Source organism: Schistocerca serialis, chromosome 5, assembly GCF_023864345.2.
Source record: "Schistocerca serialis cubense isolate TAMUIC-IGC-003099 chromosome 5, iqSchSeri2.2, whole genome shotgun sequence".
Classification (NCBI taxonomy): domain Eukaryota; kingdom Metazoa; phylum Arthropoda; class Insecta; order Orthoptera; family Acrididae; genus Schistocerca; species Schistocerca serialis.
Window position 1 is genome coordinate 653,834,714 of NC_064642.1, and position 22,733 is coordinate 653,857,446.

Genomic DNA, 22,733 nt, shown 5'->3' on the forward strand with positions numbered 1-22,733 from the left:
ATTCAAGTTCTTCAGATTGAAGAAACTGCCACATCAATCTAATAAGCAGTGGTTAACAGATTTACGGGGCCTCACCCGTCAGCGCCGATTTAATTGTGTGTGTGGAGCTTCCTACAGTGATGTCATGTTACGAGACGCTATTACTCAAAACATTGCAGATTCTCGTATTCGTGCTGCTATCTTAAAGTTGCCTGACCCGTCATTAGAGACTGTGATGAACACCATTGAAGCCCAAGATACTTTTGACTATGCTGAGTGTGAGTTAGATCAGCCATGTATTTCTCAAATTGCCTGTGCCAAGCAAGTTATGTCACGCCCGCGGCCCCACCGGCAGAGTCAGACTGTAAACACTAGCCGGCCGCGTCATGTTAAACACATTCGTCAGCCGCGTGTGCAAAATGATAGAGTTAAGTCTTGCCCTAAGTGTGTTCTTGCTCATCCTCGTGAACGTTGCCCGTTAAGAAACGCGGTTTGTCACTTTTGTCAAAGGAAAGGACACATCCAGACTGTTTGTTTGCGTAAACGCAAGAACAATTCTAGTGCTGCCCAGCCCATGGATATTCGTGTTCTTCAAAGCCAGCCCGCCCAGAAGGTCGCGTTTAAAGACTCTTCCACGGCTCGTGTGGGTAATAAACTTGTTCGCAATAAGCCACCCACCCAGCCCTCTGCTATGCGACCCAGGCGTAATTCAGACGCTGTAAAAAGTAATGTACAGACTGCAAGTGAAGCGGGAGTTGTTGTTCCACCCGCCCAACCCACGAGTTGTCGTAAGCAGCGAACACGCGCTAAACGCGCTGATTTTGTGTCTTCCGCCTCCACTGCACCGATCCAGAGACAGTGTAATAAACTATTTGTGAAGCTACGCATCCAGGATAAGACCTTCAATTTTCAATTAGACACTGGTGCGTCTGTGACTCTCATAAATAGTGCTACGTATGCGGCTATCGGCCGCCCTAAACTTTCAGCGGCAAAACATTCTTTGGCTACTTATAGTGGAGAACAAATTCCTGTGTTAGGTGTATGTAGCGTGCCAGCCACATTCCGTGGCAATACCAAAACAGTTTCATTCACAGTGCTCCGCGCTACAGACAGTGTAAACATTTTCGGATTAGACTGTTTTGACTTGTTTGGCCTGTCTATCCAGGACAACGTGTTGCAAATTAATTCTGTTGTTGTTCCTCAAGACAGCATAACCGATTTGTGTAAACGATACAGTGACATATTTAAAGACGAACTAGGTTGTGCTGCGAACTTTGCCGCTCATATTACGTTAAAAGATAATGCTCAGCCTCGATTTTTTCGTGCTCGTCCAGTGCCTCACGCCCTCCGGCCACCTGTAGCAGCTGAACTTCGTCGTTGGCAAAACAACGGTGTTATTCAACCCGTTTCAGCGAGCCAGTGGGCTTCTCCCTTAGTTATTATAAAGAAACCGTCTGGAAAGTTACGTTTGTGTGCTGATTTTAAGTCGACAGTTAATCCTCAGACTGTCATTGATTCTTTTCCTTTGCCTAGACCGGACGAGCTGATGGATAAGTTAGGGGAAGCTCGTTTCTTTTCCAAAAGTGATCTCCGTGAAGCATATTTGCAATTGCCCCTCGGCGAGCAATCACAACAGTATTTTGTCATAAACACGTCGTTGGGGTTGTTCCGTTTTCTGCGTTTGCCTTTTGGTTGTGCGTCAGCTCCAGCTGTTTTTCAGCGTTTTTTGTCACAACTTCTGGCTAATGTGCCATCGTGTTGCAACTATTTAGACGATATTGTTGTGTCCGGTCGGACGCCTGCTGAACATTTCCGTAATTTGGAGTGTTTGTTTACAGTGTTGTCTCAGGCAGGCCTACGTTGCAAGATCGATAAATGTTCATTTTTCCTCACGGAGATGGAGTATCTGGGACATGTTATTAATGCTCAAGGCATTCATCCCTCCCAGTCACATTTAGCAGCTATTCGTGATTTGCCCGCCCCTCGCAATCTGCATGAATTGCAAGCAGTTCTTGGCAAATTGACATATTATATTAGGTTTATACCTAATGCATCACAGATTGCTGCACTGTTGCATCGCCTCCGCCGTAAGAATGTTCCGTTTGTGTGGTCAGCTGATTGCCAATCAACCTTTCAGCAGCTTAAAGAGGCTTTATTGAATGATCGTTGTCTGGTCCATTACGACCCTAACAAGCCTCTGGTGTTAGCTTGTGATGCCTCTTCTTTCGGCCTCGGTGCTGTGTTGTCTCACCGAGTCGGTAACACCGAACGTCCTATTGCGTTCGCGTCTAAATTGCTAATCACAGCTCAGTGTAATTATAGCCAATTGGACAAGGAAGCGTTGGCTATTGTGTTCGGTGTCACAAAATTCCATCACTACCTCTATGGTAGACCATTCTATTTAGTAACAGATCACAAGCCCCTGACGTCACTGTTTCATCCGTCTAAACCAGTTCCTCAGCGGACAGCTCAGAGACTACAACGTTGGGCTCTTTTGTTATCACAATACCAGTATGAGATACTGTATCGCCCTACAGCTCAGCATGCAAACGCTGACGCGCTTTCTAGATTGCCGATTGCTGCGGATGATGTCTTCGATTCCTCTGACGACTCTTGCCATCAGATTGACGCCGATGAGCATCAATCCCTCCGGGATTTTCCGATTGATTATCGTCAGGTGGCACGTGAGACAGCTACGGATCCTCATCTGAGTTTACTATTACGTTTTGTTCAACGTGGTTGGCCGTCCAAGGCAAAGGACATATCGGATCCTCTGGTTCGTCGCTATTATCCGCAACGTCATCTGTTGTCTGTTTCGCACGGAGTTTTGCTGTTACGCACCGAGAATGACCAGCTTCGTGTAGTGGTTCCCCAAGTGCTCCAATCCAAGGTCCTCGACTTGTTGCATCAAGGTCATTGGGGAGTGGTCCGCACCAAGCAGCTTGCCCGCCGTCATTGTACATGGATCGGCATTGATAAGCAGATTACGCAGATGTCTACAGATTGTTCGACGTGTGCCGAACACCAAGCTGCTCCGCCTCAACGCTATTTTGAGTGGGCACGCCCTGCCGGTCCCTGGCAGCGGGTACATATTGATTTCGCTGGTCCATATTGGAATTCTCGATGGCTCATCGTGATAGATGCATTTAGCAATATTCCGTTTGTTGTGCCCATGCAGTCTACAACGTCTGCACAAACTATACAGGCGTTGACTTCAATTTTTTGTATTGAGGGTCTTCCAGAAATTTTAGTGGCTGATAATGGTCCACAATTTACCTCTGCTGAATTTGAAAGTTTTTGTTCTGCCAATGGCATTCGCCATGTTCTTACTCCGCCGTTCCACCCTCAATCGAATGGTGCAGCGGAACGTTTTGTACGCACATTCAAGGATCATATGGACCGCCTTCGTGCTACGCACTCTCGTCAGCAGGCCCTCATCACGTTCCTGTCGTTGTACCGGACCACGCCACGCGACGGCCCTTCGCCTGCGGAGCTTCTCCACGGCCGTCGTCATCGCACCCTATTACGGTTGTTGCACCCCCCGGATCGACCCGCCGCTTCTGAGCATCGCACGCGTTTTCAGCGCAACGACGCCGTTTTTTTCAGAGTGTATCACGGTCGCCGTCGTTGGGTACGTGGTACCGTGATAAGTGTCCAGGGTCGCGGTTTTTATACTGTTCAAGGTGCTACTGGGGTGCACAGGAGGCATCAGAACCAGTTGCGCCACGCTGGCCGCCTGGATTCTGCCGCTCGTTCTTTGTCCACAGATTTGGTCCGCGGCGGGTTCCAGCCGCGCCTTCCGACTTTGCTGCCGCCCCCAGGGCAGCAGCAGCAGCCGTCGCCGCTACCACGCCGACAGCCCGTCCCGTTGATGCCTCCCGCGCAGCTTCATCCGGGAGCGCCCCAGGTGGTCGCTCCGGCGCCTGCGGTCCCTCTTCAGTCGCCACCGCCTTCGGAGCTGATGGACGTCGACCCCTCAGCCGGGCCGCCTTCCCAAGCGGTGGCTGTGCAGCCTGTCCTGCAGCCGCTTTCCTTGGGCACCCCCAAGGAGTCTGACACCACAGCGCCTTGTCCGGCGCCCACTCAGCAGCCGTCGACGCAGCGTCAGGAGACGCTGCATCTCTTCGTGGGTCCCGACGCCCCGTCGCGTCCAGTACCAGAAGCTGCGCCCGTGGTCACAGGCGTGCACCCTGACCTCGGTTTTCAGTCGGTGTTTCCCGAGGCCCCGCGCAGCCAATGCTGGGGTGCGGACCGGGGACTGCCACCGACAACAGTCTCCGCCCCGGTCTCTTCTGCTACGCCTGCGGCCAGACCCCTCCCCCGCCGTCGACGCTCGCCACGTCATTATTCAACGACGGTGCGGCGATTTGGGGGGGAGGAGTGTTATATCCTAGCCAGTAATGCCACCCGAGCCCGCTGCCAAAAGGTTGGCAGCATCAAAGTCCGGACGCCGTCCGCATAAGCAGCGCCAGCGAGACAGGAAATCGCCGCAAGTCTGCGCGCGCCACCGACTTTTATTTAATCAGAGTGTTTGGGTTTTCATCTTTCTGTTCACTGTTCCAGCGGACCGGTCGGCCCGCTATTAAAAGTGTGGCGGTGACTTCGTAAGCCGTTTCTACAGCGAATTGCTTGTCGCTACGAACGCCGCCACAAAACATCCACTATATTGGAATCCGGCTGTTTCATTCTATGACATACCGCCTGTGAGCGGTGTTTTGTTCTGATGGACAATGAATGTCGGGTAAAAAGGTTACGAGCTTTTCCACTCTTGTGTTTTAGCCGTATGTTCACCTGAAGATGTGGCTTTTAGTGCCACGAAACGATAGTGATCCAATAATAAAGGATTAACTACAGCTGAAGGGGTTATTAATATCCAAGATGAATCATGCAGCAGTTGATTGCCGTGAACCAGCGGTTCCTCCTGCATACACAACCAATGTCCATGAAAATGGATAGGTCTGAAGATGTGTTTGCAATGGTTGAAACCGGTCATCTTTGACTAAATGTGCACTGCGATCTAGACTTTTATAATTATATTCAAAGATTATAATTGGATCACTGAACCTGCAACAGTCTTTACGTAATTTTTAACTCAGATAAGTTGTAGTAGCTGCTGAATATACTTGTACAATTAAAGAACAGAACGACACAAAGTAGGCAAAAAGTCGTTTCTATATCACCTGATGATACTGAAGGTATATAGGATTAAATATGAGTTCGAGTAGGAATGTTTGTATTCCTTATATTTTTAGTTTCACACTTGTTACGTATGGTGAGACGACAGCTGAAAAATTGTCTGATGTGAGGTGTAAAGCTGAAGTGGAAATAAAACGAGCTGTATCGAAGGTGAGCGATTTAATACCAAGTGATTCTGATTATACTGATGGTGAAATCAACAGAGAAGTTTCTCAATGTCAAAATAGATATGAAATATGTTTGATAATGTCTTTATTACATGCATTCAATGATTACACGTCAGAATAGGAAAGAATAGTGATATTTTTTGTGAAAATATAAAATCTGAAATTATTACTATATGAGTTCAGGCATCAAATGAAACATGAAACCGTAAGTGAAACAGGACATTGAAAAACGGTTTGCAAACTTCTGAGTGAACATGTTAATTCCAAATTGAAGTCATTCTTCCAATTTCGATTGAGAATTTGGCACTGTGCACAAACTTTGTGAACTGCACAAATGAGAATCGGATTTAACCATCAAGTAAAAGTTGGAATTTCATTGATACGCTTAACAAACCATCCCTGAACATATAGAGGTAAAGCAAGTGACAGATGAGGAAACTATGTACAAAAAGTTAGATGGAATAAGTGTGAACTAATCAACGGCAGCCTACCTTGTTTTGGCGACCTTGAAATCAAGATGAATTGTACACTTGATGCTAAACAAAAAGCATGTGACTTCTTTCAAAGTGAACAGCTAGTGTATAATACCACTGGTCATAACAAATTGATTAGAACTGACCAAGAAATTCGACAACAGTCACAACGGCTGGCACAGCATCTGATACTTGCGTCAGAAGCGGCTGCCTTTATAAGATGTTGTAAATTTCATTATTACCTCAATTCATAAGCGACAGTGCACCCGAAACTGATTACACATCAGTTTACGAGTGTATTGCTGGTATCTTGGTCAGCGCAGGAACAAATTCAAAAAATGTTCAAATGTGTGTGAAATGTTATGGGACTTAACTGGTAAGGTCATCAGTCCCTAAGCTTACACACTACTTAACCTAAATTATCCTAACGACAAACACGTACACCCATGCCCAAGGGAGGACTCGAACCTTCGCCGGAACCAGCCGCACAGTCCATGACTGCAGCGCCTAAGACCGCTCGGCTAATCCCGCGCGGCAGGAACAGATTTCTTTTATTGTTGCTCACAAAGTAGTTTGATGGGTCAATGAAATTTTGCATCCCTAGACGGATCGTAAAAAAAATTTGTGGCAAATTTCCACAAGAAAATTGATCTGTTGAAATTCAGCAGGAATAATTATTTGATTTTTGAAGTGGAGAACGGTATGTCGAATGCATTCGAATGCATTCTTCATTGTTTTTCATGGAAACAATGCATGGAATTCAACTTGAAGTAATAGAACAAAACGATTATGTACAGGAATATCAAAATGACCATTGTATAATAGAGAGGAGTAGACTAGGTATCTGAATAGCAATTGAAAATTCATTTTCTACACTTCACTGCAAAATAACTGACAAGTAGGGCTTTGACTACTTTTTCTCCTTGCTTTTCTTTCTCAGATAATTTGGCTTTTGTTTTAGTTTTATAATAGAAAATAATCTTAACAATAACCAGTACCGTAGTTGTACAAGACGGATAAAAAAATTACGTGAATTAGCATAATGGTTCAGCAGTGCTCGATTGTTGCACCTTATTAATATCGTGTTCTAGCGCATTGTTGTTTGACATTATTAGAAAGTTGTGTGTAAATATATTATTAGCCTCACCACGAGCCAAGATTCTGATATCAATAGCGCATTGCCTGACAGCTTGATGGATTTTCTCAAGCGAAAGTCAGATCTAATGTCAACTAAATTGTCATAAGAAATGTCAACTGTTCATAAAAGAATGTGCACCATGCGCAATGAAATGTCTACCATGCACGATGAAATGTCTACTAAAAATGAAATATCCCCTTTACGTAGTGAAACAGTAACGAAACATGATGAGTTTCATAGCAAGATTTCTTCTAAGCTAACAAATTTCACTACTACCTTCTCAAACTTATCTGACAGTAGAAAGCAATGAAAACTACGGTGACAAATTTGTCTTCACAATACGGCAGGTTAACAACCAAAGTCACTGTATTGAAACGTAGCTGCCAACTGCTAATACTCCGTAATCTAAAACAGAAATAGCTTCAGATGGAAAGTTAATTCACAGTCATGAAGAATTAAATTTCGTCACACGTAGAAACCTTCAACTATTCAATCTTTATCTCAGGATGGCGCTTCGAGGAAAGTGCTGGGCCTGAAGTGAATCCATATGAGATTCCCTTAAGTAAAAAATGGCTACGGAAGAATGTAGTATCAGCATTTCAGTCTAAATTCTAAATTATTTCCCAGATCTATTGAGATGCGTTGCAGTCGGTTGCTACTGCTGTCCACTCAGGGTACAAGGATGTTGGTAAGCAGAACCGTCCTGGGTCAGCAGGGTCTAGTCCTATATATTATTCGGCGAGGTGGCGAATGAGCTGTCTTGGAGCTTCACAGTCGTAGTTTACTGCTGAAATGTTTCCCCGACTGTATATATTTGGCCTGTTATGTAGATAGCAAAGGGAACTTTCATTATACTATTTCAGTCATTTGGCGTTTAGGTTTAATCCCGTTGTCAACCAGCTGCAGCGAAAGACGGCCAACTGGGCTTCGGGATTGTAACCGGTTTCTTGCCAGCTGAGTTATGTCCTAGCGGACGGACAGTTCACCTACGTTCCATGAATTTCTTGTATTCCAGTAAGAGGACTCCCTGCCTAAAATGGGAAGGAAGGGAGTATAGCTGTACGGGCGACTATTGGAAGCCAATACAGTGGATGATGCAACCGGCAACTGATAATCATCCATCTATCATTCAGAACTGACAAGGGAACCTCCCCATCGCACCCCCCTCAGATTTAGTTATAAGTTGGCACAGTGGATAGGCCTTGAAAAACTGAACACAGATCAATTGAGAAAACAGGAAGAAGTTGTGTGGAACTGTGAAAAAATAAGCAAAATATACAAACTGAGTAGTTCAAGGGAACATAAGCAACATTAAGGACGACGGGAACGCAGGAGCGCCGTGGTCTCGTGGTAACGTGAGCAGCTGTGGAACGAAAGGTCCTTGGTTCAAATCTTCCATCGAGTGAAATGTTTTATTTTTTATTTTCAGTTTATGTGACAAACTCTTATGTTTTCATTACTTTTTTGGGAGTGATTATCACATCCACAAGAAAACCTAAATCGGGCAAGGTAGAAGAATCTTTTTACCCATTCTCCAAGTGTACAAGTTAGGTCGGTCGACAACATATTCCTGTCATGTGACGCACATGCCGTCACCAGTGTCGTATAGAATATATCAGATGTGTTTTCCTGTGGAGGAATCGGTTGACCTATGACCTTGCGATCAAATGTTTTTTCTTCCCATTGGAGAGGCACGTCCTTTCGTCTACTAATCGCACGGTTTCGCGATGCGGTCGCAAAACACAGACACCAAACTTATTACAGTGAACAGAGATGTCAATGAACGAACGGACAGATAACTATGCATAAATAAAGAAAGTAAAATTTTCAGTCAAGGAAAGACTTGAACCAAGGACCTCTCATTCAGCAGCTGCTCAAGCTACCACGGGACCACGGCGCTCCTACGCTCACTTTGTCCAATATGTTGCTTATGTCTCCCATGGACTACTCAGTTTGTATATTTTGCTTATTTTTTCACAGTTCCACACAACTGCTTCCTGTTTTCTCAGTTGATCTGTGTTCAGTTTATAAAGGCCTATTCACTATGCCAACTTATAACTAAATCTGAGGGGGGTGCGATGGGGAGGTTCCCTTGTGAGCACTATTCAACCAGACTGCTGCACACTATTTGGCTACAGAGTGCTGGGTTAATGCGTAATTCCGCTGTTTCAGAAAACGTCTGTGTAACATCTGCAAGATATACAGGAAAATGACACATATAAGTGGGTAGAGCATCTCTAGAAGTTTTATTCCTGATAGGTGCCTTAGCGCAGTTCAACGGAGTGTCACAATTCGTAGACAAGTCATCCTCTCTGTATTGACATATCGCATTAGTTCACGCCTGTAGGTAAGCAACACAGTGAAAAAATTTCTAAAGTGGGCTGCTGTCGCCCCATCCCATACATTCGTGTCACCAACTTCACTGAATTGCTAGCATGTCCTGACTTGGTTGTGACACAAATTGATCCCATCTGAGACCCGCTGAAACAGGTTCATCGAGAGTTTGTGATTTGCGTTTCTGGAATTTGTGCATACTTTGCATGTTTCAAACGCTAGGCAACAATTTTGAATTTGCTGTTTATTCGCGCTCAATCTTTGGACAGAATAGCTGTGTTACTGCAAGATGTGCTTCTTTTGTCATCGCTGTTTGGCAGCGAGGAGCGCGGGAGTTTTGTCGTTAAGAGGAGTAGTGAGACATACGCCAAGCAGAGGATTCGTGCCAATGTTGACGTAAGTTTAAGTGCATCTGTGTTTAAGTAAAATGATTTGTGTTTCAATATTGTGCAACAGAGGAGAAAGATTCTATTAATGATTTGGAATTAAATGAGATGTACTGAGATTAGAAAAGAATATGAAGAGGAATAAAGGTTTTTTTTTTTTTTGTTTATTGGCACTGCAGTCCCGCGTAGCATTTCAGTGGAGGAACAGGAAACTGTGAGACTACAGCTCTTTTCATACACAAAGAATACACAATGATATACATAATTTCTCACTGACACGTCTTTTGCTACCGACAATGGAGATCAATCTAATTTCGACGTTTCGCAGACAATCCAAGCCTAAAGAATCGTGAAACAGCAGCAGGCGAAGGCAGACAACAGTTACAAGAAGTTTTACAATCACATTCATGTGTTTTTGACAATGTACCCAGTACTACGTGAGCAAGTCCGTATATGACCCCATGACACTTGGTTCCCAAAAAAGGAGGGATCGTTGAGGCTTGTGTTAGATTCACGACAGATTAATGACATTATAGTTACTGAAATGAATAGACCAGACACACTTGATGAAATCCTAGAACAGTTTCATGGAGCTACAGTATTTTAGACATTACATTTAAAGTCTGGATTTTGGCAAATAAAACTTCATCCCAGTTGTCGTAAATACAACACGTTATTATGCTTCGGTAATTGTTACCAATTCTGCAAATTACGTTTTGGCTTTACCATATCATCAGCAGCTTTCATTCGTGGCATGAAAACTATTATTCAATCTGATGTAAAAGAAGGATCACAACATATGTCGATGATATACTTATTGTGCAAGCAACTTGACATAAATACAACAGTAAAGTACTTTTAATGCACTACTGGATACATTTTCGCGCCAGGGTATTACAGTCAATCAGTTTGGAAAATCATCTATTAAGTTCTAAGGCCACATCATCTCTGTTGAGCGAATTGAACCTGACCCAGATAAACTTAAAGCTATGTGAGACATCACTGCTCCCACAGATAAAAGCAACTACAAAGTTTTCTTGGCCTGATCAGGCTTTTTTTAGGCGTTTCATTCATTATACAGCTTTGGACACCAAGCGATTGTCAGCTCGGTTGTAATAACTCAAATTGTTTCTGTAATGATCAGGTACTAACTGAGTTTCTGAATTTGAAACATTCTTAATTGAATGCTCCTTTATTTACGACACCCAAATTTTTCCAAAGATTTTTGTATTGCAACAGACAGTTACAAAACAGCCCTTGGCGTTACTCTTTTCCAGAAATTAGAAAACAAGGAGTAATCATCACGAAAAGTATTGTTTTTGCCAGTCGTGTACTTTCCCCAGGAGAAAGAAATTATTCCCTTCAGAACTTGAAACATTATGAGTCGTCTTTGTTTTTACAAAATTTTGTTATTTCTTGTACGGCAAACACCGAATGTGTATACAGACCACCGCGCAATTGAGCTCCTCATGTGCGCTAAATTTACACTTGATCATCGTGAACGATGGAAACGTCATCTACAGGAATTCAATTCCACAGTCATACATAGTCCAGGCAGACAAAATGTAGTCGCTGACGCTTTATCAAGGTGTCTTACTGGTTTTCAAACGACTACTTCCACAAAATTGTCTGTCTCCCTACAGTCTTCTTTATATACAGCAAGTTGCGTTTGAAAGCAATTATGGCATAACAAACGAAATTCTGTTATAGACATCGTTATTTGGTACGAAATCACATCCTTTTCAAACGTTTAAGACCCGACACTAATACTTGGCCTCATTGTATTCCCCATCTTCTTCTCAACATATTAATATGGTATATACATAGAGCTATATCTATTACAAACCATGGAAGTGTCCCCTCATACTTCATCAAACATCCTACTTCATGAACATGCAGAAAGGAAGTAGACGAGTTCTGCCGATATTCAAATTCTGCCTGCATGCGAAATCTTCCACTATATCATATTTGGTTCCACTTTTCACAATTGTTCCCATTAAATTACGGCATTTAGTGGCGGTCGACCTCTACGAGCCTATTACAAAGAACAAAAAAGGTTCTTCGTACATATTTGTTGCATTTGAGCTAAAATGTTTTTTTTTCTTTACGTCAGTTCTCAGAGCTACAGTGGAAACTGTTTCAGTTGTTTTCACTATGAAATTTTTACCACACGTAGGATATGTAGAAAAGTTCGTATCTGACGATGGACCACAATTTCGTTCCGCAACTTGGACGCGTACATTGCACAACAGAGAGCTTAATATAATTTTTATTTCCGGATACCGTACTTCCTCCAATTCTTGTGAAATTGCAACGAAAGAGACTGGAAACATATGTAGACTTTATCGCCACAAACAACACACTGAATGGACAAATATATTCAGATTTTTCAGGACACCATTGATTCAATTCCTAGCGATTAAATTTTGCTCTCACCACAATTGGTTTTGAAGAACAAAAATCCGCCAGACAAAATAAAACAACTCATTTCTTTTCCCAAGTAACAATATTTACGTCATCGAGAACTGATTGACCTCACAGTTACTAATATAAAAACGGCAGATGGGAAGAGGAAAATTCTACAAAAGAAAGTAAGTCACACTAGGAAATTCGAAGCTGGACGAAAAGTTTTACTTCGAGCACATCTATTCTTTTTTAAAGCAAAGAACACTGTCACAAATTTGCATTACTTTATAACTGACCATTTCGGATTTGACCAATTCCACATCCCAAAGTAGTACATATTGAAACACTCAGAAAGAAAGTTCGACAGGTCTTCATCACATCACCAATATAAAACCGTTCATTGAATAATTATTTGACATTATTTTTTTCCTAATGATGACAACAAAGCACCTATTTATAGCAATTACGTAGTTCACATTCTTTTGACATCAACAGTTTGTACATACACTGAAGAGCCAAAGAAACATACGAAATATCGTGTAGGGCCCCCTTGAGCACGCAGGGGTGGTGGAGATCTCTTCTGAACAGCACATTGCTGGACATCCCAGATATGCTCGGTAATTTTCATGTCTAGGGAGTTTGATAGCCGGCAAAAGTGTTTAACCTAAGGAGAGTATTCCTGGAGCCACTCTGTAGCAGTTCTGGACGTGTGGGGTGTCACATTGTCCTGCTGAAATTGCCCAAGTCCGTCGTTATGCACAATAGACATGAATGGATGCAGATGATAGGACAGGATGCTTACGTATGTGTCACCTGTCATAGTCGTATCTAGACGTATCAGGTATCGCACATCAATGCAACTGCACACACCCTACCCCATTACAAAGCCTCCACCAGTTTGAACAGTCACCTGCTGACATGCGGAGTCCATGGATTCATGAGGTTGTCTCCACACCCATACACGTCCATCCGCCCAATACAATCTGAAACGGGGATCGTCCGACCAGGCAATGTGCTTCCAGTCATCAACAGTCCAATGTCGGTGTTGGCGGGCCTAGGCGAGGTATAATGCTTTGTGTTGTGCAGTCATCGAGGGTGCAAGAGTGGACCTGCGGCTCCGAAAGCCCATATCAATGATGTTTCGATCAATGGTTCCCATGCTGAACTTCTTGATGGCCCAGCATTGAAATCTGCAGAAATTTGCGGAAGGGTTGCACTTGTGTCACGTTGAACGATTCTCTTCAGTCGTCGTTGGTCCCGTTGTTGCAGGATATTTTTTCAGCCGCAGCGATGTCGGAGATTTGACGTTTTACCGGATACCTGATATTCAAGGTACACTCGTGAAATGGTCGTACGGGAAAATCCCCACTTCATCGCTACTTCGGAGATGCTGTGTCCCATCGCTCGGGCGCCGACTATAACACCACGCTCAATCTCACTTAAGCGTTGATAACCTGCCATTGTAGCAGCAATAACAGATATAACAACTGCGCCAGACACTTGTTGTCCTATATAGTCGTCGCCGGCCGCAGCGCCGTGTTCTGCCTGTTTACATGTCTGTATACCGGGTGATCAAAAAGTCAGTATAAATTTGAAAACTTAATAAATAGAGAGGTAAAAATTGACACACATACTTGGAATGACATGGGGTTTTATTAGAACAAAAAAAGAAAAAAAACAAATTTCACAAAGTGTCCCACAAATGGCACTGGACAGCAAAACGTCAGCGCTGTTACCGTGACGGGTGAGAGGTACGCCGATATGTTAGAAAAATGGTTCAAATGGCTCTGAGCACTATGGGACATAACTTCTAAGGTCATCAGTCCCCTAGAACTTAGAACTACTTAAACCTAAGTAACCTACGGACATCACACACATCCATGCCCGAGGCAGGATTCGAACCTGCGACCGTAGCAGTCGCGCAGTTCCAGACTGTAGCGCCTTTAACCGCTTGGCCACCCCGGCCGGCGATATGTTACAGAACTGCATCATCCCCAGCCTGCTGGATCATACGATGTGTATGCAGGATGGCGCTCCACCCCATATTGCTAGACGCGTGAAAGATCTCTTGCGCGCGTCGTTTGGTGATGGTCGTGTGCTCAGCCGCCACTTTCGTCGTGCTTGGCCTCCCAGGTCCCCAGACCTCAGTCCGTGCGCTTATTGGCTTTGGGGTTACCTGAAGTCGCAAGTGTATCGTGATCGACCGACATCTCTAGGGATGCTGAAAGACAACATCCGACGCCAATGCCTTACCATAACTCCGGACATGCTTTACAGTGCTGTTCACAACATTTTCCTCGACTACAGCTATTGTTGAGGAATGATGGTGGACATACTGAGCATTTCCTGCAAAGAACATCATATTTGCTTTGTCTTGCTTTGTTATGCAATTATTACTATTCTGATCAGATGAAACGCCATCTGTCAGACATTTTTTGAACTTTTGTAATTTTTTTTTTTTTTTTTGTTCTAATAAAACCCCATGTCATACCAAGCATGTGTGCCAATTTGTACCTCTCTATCTACATTATTCCGTGATTTATTCAGTTTTAAAATTTATACTGACTTTTTGATCACCCAGTATTTGAATACGCATGCCTATACCAGTTTCTTTGGCAGGTCAGTGTAGTTAGTAGTTAAGTTTTTTCTGCAGGTTTTCTTTCATTCACTTGTGTGTGGACACAAAAATAACATTTTATTTGTCTCATACAGTACTATAGGAATAAGCCATTTCGTTCGTTTATTCTCATTGCGTCATGACTTTTATGTAACAGATACAATGATTGTTACAGAGCATATACAACGTCATCTTCTAAGACAACTGACCTAGATCTTTACAATCCATCATTTTACAAGCGAAGGATATGTAAAAGTAGACAGCAATGATATTTTCGTTGAAGACAAAGCCGTCACCGAAGATAAAAGAAACATGAGAAAAAATAACATCAAATTTCTACGCCTTGTAATGTGTTTTCTCTTACAGGCTATCATACAGAAATGTGCAAGAATGGATTCAATATAGTAGTAATAAGACAGGTAGCGTATACATAGTGGAACAGGTATAAAATGTAATGTCTGTTATGGGAGCAGATATTTAATTTCAGCACTGAGAGACTCTAACAGTGAGCTGTAACGAGGGTTTCTTCATTGACTGTAAATGTTTGACTAAAGGTGCCTTATGTGAAGTGAAGACTTAAGGATTTATTATAGATGAAATATGTGAAACGATGATTTATGGATTATTATATGAGGATATGAAGAGATAACAAGAAGTGAGGATGGCGATCCTTTTATGATTATGATGCAGACATTTATAATTTATGATATGAAGTATGGAATACTTATGTTAGGGATTGTTAGGGATTACGTGATGATTTTTCCTTTGGTGCTTGTGTTTTGGTGTGTTTCTCTGATGAGTAATATTTCTAATAGTTTGCGATAAGCTGTTACTACACGATAACACACGTCTATGGACTTACAGGAAGATAAACACTTTGTTTCTAGAATATCTATTTTCTATTTGTGAATAGCAACGTGAAGGATTTGTAGCTTATGACCGACATGACCGGCTTCATTATTATTTAATTTAGCAATATCTGTTGTCATTTTAGTGAGGGCAATTACTTCTTTCGCGATCTTCTTGTTAAATGACGGCTCAATATTAAACTTTAATGCCTTATTTAACATTTCTACTTCCGTATTATCAAATACAATATCCGTTTTGTTAACCACCCGTGGATAAAAGTCTAAAGACGAAAGGCTTTGTTGTTGATCTTTTCCATCTTCGCGTGTGTTATTACTTAATTTACGAAGTTTTTTATCTTGTTTTTCTTTTTTCTTTATAAACTCCTTCTGTAGTATTTTGTGAAGTCTACATGTAACCTCCTCCCATACGTTCACCGGTAATATTTCCTTGACCTTAGTCTCTGCTTGAACTATTTGTTTAATATTGAGCCGTCATTAAACAAGAAGATCGCGAAAGAAGTAATTGCCCTCACTAAAATGACAACAGATATTGCTAAATTAAATAATAATGAAACCGGGCATGTCGGTCATAAGCTACATAAAATAGTAAAAAATGAACTAAATAAGCGAAATAGTGTTAATCATAAGACTAGAGCAGACCGACTAACTGTCGATTCTATAAATAAAAAACTTAATGAAGTGAAAGCTATTGCCACGAAAGCGGATAAGGGAAATACGGTGGTAATATTAAAAGAGGGGGAGTACGTTTCGAAGACCTTAGAGTTTTTTGTCGAAAATAGCATTACGGAAATTCCGAAAGACATAACAGCCAATTTCCAAATTAAACTAAAAAAAATGTTCTTAAACGCACACACTTCCTGCTGACAGAAGCCGAAAAAAGAAGATGTGTTATCATGAATCCAACGGCCCCCAAATTAAGATCACAGGTGAAGATACATAAAGATCTGCATCCGGTTAGTCCGATTGTTAACGGTCGAAATAGTCCAGCATATAAAATAACGAAATTGTTGAACCAAATTCTGAAAAAGACTTACGTGTATAAAAATAGCTATTCGGTGCGTGGTAGTATGACCATGATAGGTGAAATTAAAGATACGCCAGTCACTGACACTTCCCGTTTGGTTTCGTTGGATGTTAAGAACTTATACTCCAGTGTTCCGGTTAACGAAACTATAGAAATCATTAAGATAAATTTCCTTAAATACGGTAAAATTTCAACACAAGAGACAATTGAATTTATTGAACTCCTACAGCTCACTACAAGTTTTAATTATTTTACGTTTAATATCAAATTTTATATTCAGGACGATGGGTTAGCCATGGGGTCCAGTATTTCAGGAACTATGGCGGACATTTTTATCAACGACCTTGAAGAATAGTTCTAAATTCTGACGATAACATTATGGATAAAATTGTTTAATTCAAACGTTATGTTGACGACACTCTGTTACTTGTCGATGGTTCCCGTGACGACATTGAGGAAATAGTAAAAAAGTTCAACGACGCACATAATAAAATAGAATTTACCGTGGAGTATGAAACTGACAATTGTTTACAGTTCCTGGACCTGAATATAAAAAAGCAGGGCAACAAACATGCGTTCTCCGTTTATAGGAAACAAACTACGACTGATGCCGCGATCCCGAATGATTCATGCCATCCGCAGGCTTATAAAGAAGCTGCTTTCCGTAGTCTCGTGCATAGGGCAGTCAACACACCTATGAGCGAAAAACATAGGGAGACTGCAATCAATACCGTTAAGAGAATAGCAATGAATAACGGTTACAGAATAGATATGGTTAAAAAACTGTTACGGAAAAGTAATAAGCGCAAAAAGAAAAAAACCTGATGGAGAGACAGTGAAAATTATCACGATGCCATACTACGGAACAGTCTCGCAAAAGATAGCAAATATTTTTAAGCCATACGATGTTAAAATAGCTTTTCAGACTAATAACCTAGTGAGGTATAGCCTTAAGCACGATATTGGCGAGAAGAGAAATAAGTTTGAATGATCGGGAGTTTATAAGATTCAGTGCAGAACTTGTGATGCAAAATATATAGGGCAGACAGAAAGATCATTCGCGATCCGGTATAAAGAACATAAAGATGCGTTCAGGTTTGGAAAGTATGACAAATCAGCTGTTGCGAACCATATATGTGAAACAGGCCATCCCCTTAATAGCATAGAAGATAACGTCAGAATATTGCATGTAGAAAAGAAAGAGAGGAAGCTTGATTTACTAGAGGAATTAGAGATAGATGTCCATGAAAAGAAACAAAGCAATATTCTAAATGCACAAGATAATTTTAAAGAAATGAGATTTTCTAGCGGGTTTTTACAATTATTTTAGGGTAGGTATGCGACTTTAAACTTGTAGCATATCACTGACGGAGTTGCGAGAGGCTAACGATGGCAGACCAATGCAATAAGGAAATAAGGCGCCCAATAGCATAGCGTTACCTTCAAGCACACGGCTGTAACCACGCCACAACACCTAGGCACGTCAGTCCACAACAGCTCCCGAGCCGGCACAGTGCGACAGCATACTTGGTAGCTATGGGACGGCCATCGACTTGTGTCAATAACTTCAATGTAAGACGAGGACCCAGAGTCCAATATACTTTTAATTCTGTTTTACTCTATGGACTTCCCAACTGTTTGTGATGGTATTTTGTCTTTTTAGTCCGTTTAATTTCATGACATAGACTTTACAACCTGGTGATGAGAGCATTGTCTCTTGAAACGCGTTGTTAAAATATATGTATAAGAATCGCGGTTGAATGCTAACAGTGATAACCAAAGATTTGTTTTTCTTGCTCATCCACATTAACTTAAATTCTTCCAGATTTAGAGCTAGGTGCCATTCATCACACCAACTAGTAACTTTGTCTAAGTCATCTTGTATCCTCTTACAGTCACTCATCTTCGACACCTTACCATTCACCACAGCTTTATCAGCAAACAACAGCAGATTGCTGCCCACTTTGTCTGTCAAATCATTTATGTGTGTAGAGAATAATAGAGGCCTTATCATTCTTCCCTGGGGACCTCCTGACGACATCCTTGCCTCTGATAACGCTCACCGTCGAGGACCACGTAATGGGTTTTATAACTTATGAAGTCTTCGAGCCACTCGGTTATCTGTGAACCTGTTCCACATGCTCGTACCTTCTTTAACAGCTTGCAATGGGGCACCGTGTCAAACATTTTCCGGAAGACTAGAAATTTGGAATCTACCTGTTGCCTGTCATCCACTGTTTCTAGCCCTTCATGTGTGGAAAGGACAAGCTGAGTTTCGCACGAGCGATGCTTTCTAAAACCGTGTGGACGTAAGCTTCTCAGTCGCAAGAAAATTTATTATATTCGAACTGAGAACATCTTCAAGGATTCTGCAGCAAGCCGATATTAGTGATATTGGTCTGAAGCTTTGCGGGTCGGCTCTTTTGCCCTTTTTGTACACAGGAGTTACCTGCGCTTTTTTCCAGTAGCTTGCGGTTTTCTGCTGGGCTAGAGATTCACGATAAATGCAAGCTAAGTTAGGGCAAATGCCGTAGAGTACTGTTTCAAAAACCTGATTGGGGTTTCATCCGGGCCTGATGACTTATTTGTTTTCAACTCCTTCAGTTTTTCACCACGCCTAGGGTTATTATTACCATGTCGTGAATACGGGAGTCTGTTGGATGGTCAAACGACTGTTTATTTGTACGATTCTCCTGCGTAAACGATTTCTTGAACTTGAAATTTCAAATTTCGTCTTTTGTTTTGCTATCTTCGCCAGACTGGTCAACAAGTGACTGGATCGAAGCCTTAGACCCACTCAGTGAGTTTACATAGGACCAGAATTTTCTCGGGTTGTATGCTTCGTACGTAGGTCTTTTCACCGACGCACGAATCTCTACTAACCTTTCCTTGTCATTTGCGGTTCTCTTTTGAATCGAGTGTGCAACGTTCCGGACCTGTTGTGCTTCAATTAATGAACAATATTCCAGGGGGTGTTTTCCAACAAGATAACGCTCGCCCACTTACCACTGTTGTAGTCCAGTAAGCTCTACAGAGTGTCGACATGTTTCTTTGACCTGTTCGATCACCAGTCTGTCTCCATTCGAAAACATATGTGATATCATCATATGACAACTCTAGCCTCATCCACAAACAGCATTAACTGTCACTTTAATGACTGACCAAGTGCTAAAGGTATGGACCTCTGTCATACAAAGTGAGATCCGACTGCCGGCCGGGGTGGCCGAGCGGTTCTAGGCGCTACAGTCTGGAACCGAGCGACCGCTACGGTGTGATGTCCTTAGGTTAGTTAGGTTTAATTAGTTCTAAGTTCTAGGGGACTGATGACCTCAGACGTTAAGTCCCATAGTGCTCAGAGCCATTTGAACCATTTTTTGAGATCCGACATTTGTACCATACAATGCATGCGCTTTCGTGTGCTTGAATTGAACATTCTCCCGGTTACACCGGTTATTAATATACAAGTTATTTATTATTTAGCGTATGGCTACTACAGACATACACAAAATTAAATTACATATACATTTGTACATATTTACACACAAGAAACTTAAGTTTGGCCTCGCAACTGAATATCCAGTCCTTCAATCCAGCGCACTGCATCTGGATTTGCTAGCAGGAAGTCCTCTTCAGCACCGTGATAGGCTCGAATCCTGCATTCACTGACAATGTGGTGAACAGTCTTGTATGTAGCCCCGCAGTCACAGGCTGGATTAGGCCGATTCTTTCACTTAAAGAGAGCATCCGTGCATCCGCCATGGCTGGTACGGATTCTGTTGAGAGTAATCTAGGTTTTGCGTGATAGGTCGAATCCACTTGGAATTTTAGCACTTGAGAAGATGTCACTGCTTCCCACCCATAGGATCTCCTTGCAATGACATGTCGACTAAATGTACCAGTATTTCACATCTGCAATGGCTTATCTCGGGCTTACATTAACCGGTGATCTTGGAATATTAACCACTTAAATATGTGACCTAGATAAGTTTATTGCAGAAATTATTATACAGTAATTAATTTTTGGTGGTGTGATTTTTTTCCGTCAGTGTAATTTCGAAGCAGTGTTACAAACGTTGATTAGCTTTTAATGTTTTCGACAGGCGTACGTCGAGTTTTACCCCAATATTTGGTGGTTCGGCGAGTGAAACGGACTCGCTGACGGCGGCCAGTTACATAAAGTTGCCGGCGCTCGGAACACCCCCGTGCCTGCCCAACAGCTGGTGGGCCAATCAAGTCGCCGGCGCGTCTGGTGCTGTTCCCGCGGCCGCCGCCGCTTTCTTCAGCAGATAGCCTGGGTGCCGGCCCCGAGCGCGTGCATTGTTAAAGAGCGGCGTGTCGCCTGCAACATTCAGCACCCCAGCTAATGGCGCCCGCCTCATGCAGCCTTAATGGCGCGCAACAACTGGGCCAGAGGCGGACACCCAGGGCTCGGCGCGTCACACCCCGCACACTCTCCGGCAGCCACGTCAAGCCCTGCCTGCTCTTTTCTAGTTCCGCACCGCACTGCACTTACAACTTGGGCTGATACACAATGAAAGTACTGTCTGCACCGCACTTCAGTTTCCCAGATCCAGTGTGGCCACCGTTTGTAGTCATGCCATGTCACGTCATGTTATTGTCAGACCGCGTCGGAAAAGTAAGGCAAAAAGGAAAGTAGAATCTTAAAATTACTGAAAAATATTTAAACTTAGATGAGCACAGACACAAACGGTATCCAGAAGACGAAGATACATATTTAATAAATTTCTTGCTGTAGGATGGAATCTCCTGTTCCCGGTTTTCTCCGTGTTTTCTCACGTTATTTTCAAGCGATGCATCTCTTTTATCTCCCCTAAACTCTGATATGTTTCGGCTCTATTGTCGCATCTACTGTCGGCCTCACTTTATTTATGAATAATGTCGTACGATGTTGGTGGTTTCTTAGGCCTAAAACCAATGCAGGAGTACTTTAATTTGTCACAGCAATAAATAGGAAAATGTCTTGGTCGCAGCTGTTTTAGTTTTCGGGACTAAAATGGTAAAACGTCCATGACGTCTGTACAACACTTTTTAGAAATATAAAGACAGCCACTGCAAATTATATGTAAGAGTCGATACATACGAGAAAGAAATACATTTTTATTTGCAGAAGGCGCGGTTAAAAAAAAATATTCTTAAATTTTGCGGTAAGTACTACCATAAAGTGATAACAGTCGCTTTGAACCTCACACACGAAAGGAAGACTACTGTCACTGCTACTGGTGGTCCTTTTAAAAACAACATACATGAGAGACAGAAATGTGAAACACACAGAAGGGAAGGAGGAAAGTAAATGTAACGTTATGAGATTAACACATGGACTTACGATCTCACTTATGAGTATGACGTTGTGCTTCATTTGGAAGCGATGTCATAAAGCACAGAATGTTCCATGGAATCCATTAATTCTTCCGAAGTGGCAGACGCCGATGTGAAGGGGTTACGGTGTGCTTGAATAATAGGGCGGCCGTCCTTTATGATTATTAGAAGTGGTCGATCAGAGCCTTCAGTATGAGTATTCCTGCACCCATCTTCCAATGTCGTATCAGGATGCACCACAAATCTGAAGACTGCACGGTTGGACTAGTCGGTCAAGTAGAGACCGATGAGCCAGCCCGCTTTGAAGCTTTGCCAAAGTGCTGATAACACTGTCTTAGATGTGTGCGCTGCATCTCCCTGTCCTTCACAGTGATCACTCATCTTCTGAAATTTTTCAGGCCCCTTATGTACCTTGGCAACGGCCTTGACGCAGCGGATACACCGGTTCCCATCAGATCACCGAAGTTAAGCGCAGTCGGGCGTGGCTGGCACTTGGATGGGTGACCATCCGGGCCGCCATGCACTGTTGCCATTTTTCGGGGTGCACTCAGCCTTGTGATGCCAATTGAGGAGCTACTCGACCGAATAGGAGCGGCTCCGGTCACAGAAAACCATCATAACGACCGGGAGAGCGGTGTGCTGACCACAATGCTGTCCTATGTGCATCCACAGTTGAGGATGACATGGCGGTCGGATGGTCGCGATGGGATACTTGTGGCCGGTAGACGGAGCGCTTTTTATATACCTTAACGGGCCTGGTAACATTACTAAACAGGAAAAACACTAAGTCACTTTGTGGGGTGTTCT

General features: G+C 42.8%; 1 protein-coding gene and 1 pseudogene across 1 annotated transcript; both read left to right on the top strand.

Moving 5' to 3' along the window:
• The first annotated feature begins 553 nt into the window (after positions 1–553).
• LOC126482159 (uncharacterized) lies at positions 554–20,879 on the top strand. The gene is made up of 3 exons (XM_050106135.1): positions 554–697; positions 3,770–4,122; positions 20,690–20,879. Exons 1-3 carry the CDS (start codon positions 554–556, stop codon positions 20,877–20,879), a joined length of 687 nt encoding a protein of 228 aa, XP_049962092.1.
• Positions 20,880–22,340: 1,461 nt separating this feature from the next.
• LOC126482701 (5S ribosomal RNA) lies at positions 22,341–22,458 on the top strand (annotated as a pseudogene).
• Positions 22,459–22,733: the final 275 nt, after the last annotated feature.

Bases quoted from the DNA above. Each gene is read 5' to 3' on its own strand.
- LOC126482159 (XM_050106135.1), top strand. From the start codon at position 554: ATGGATATTCGTGTTCTTCAAAGCCAGCCCGCCCAGAAGGTCGCGTTT. The intron at 698-3,769 runs GTAAAAAGTAAT...GGCGGGTTCCAG, and splicing joins CCAGGCGTAATTCAGACGCT to CCGCGCCTTCCGACTTTGCT. The intron at 4,123-20,689 runs GTCGCGTCCAGT...TGTTTTCGACAG, and splicing joins TTCGTGGGTCCCGACGCCCC to GCGTACGTCGAGTTTTACCC.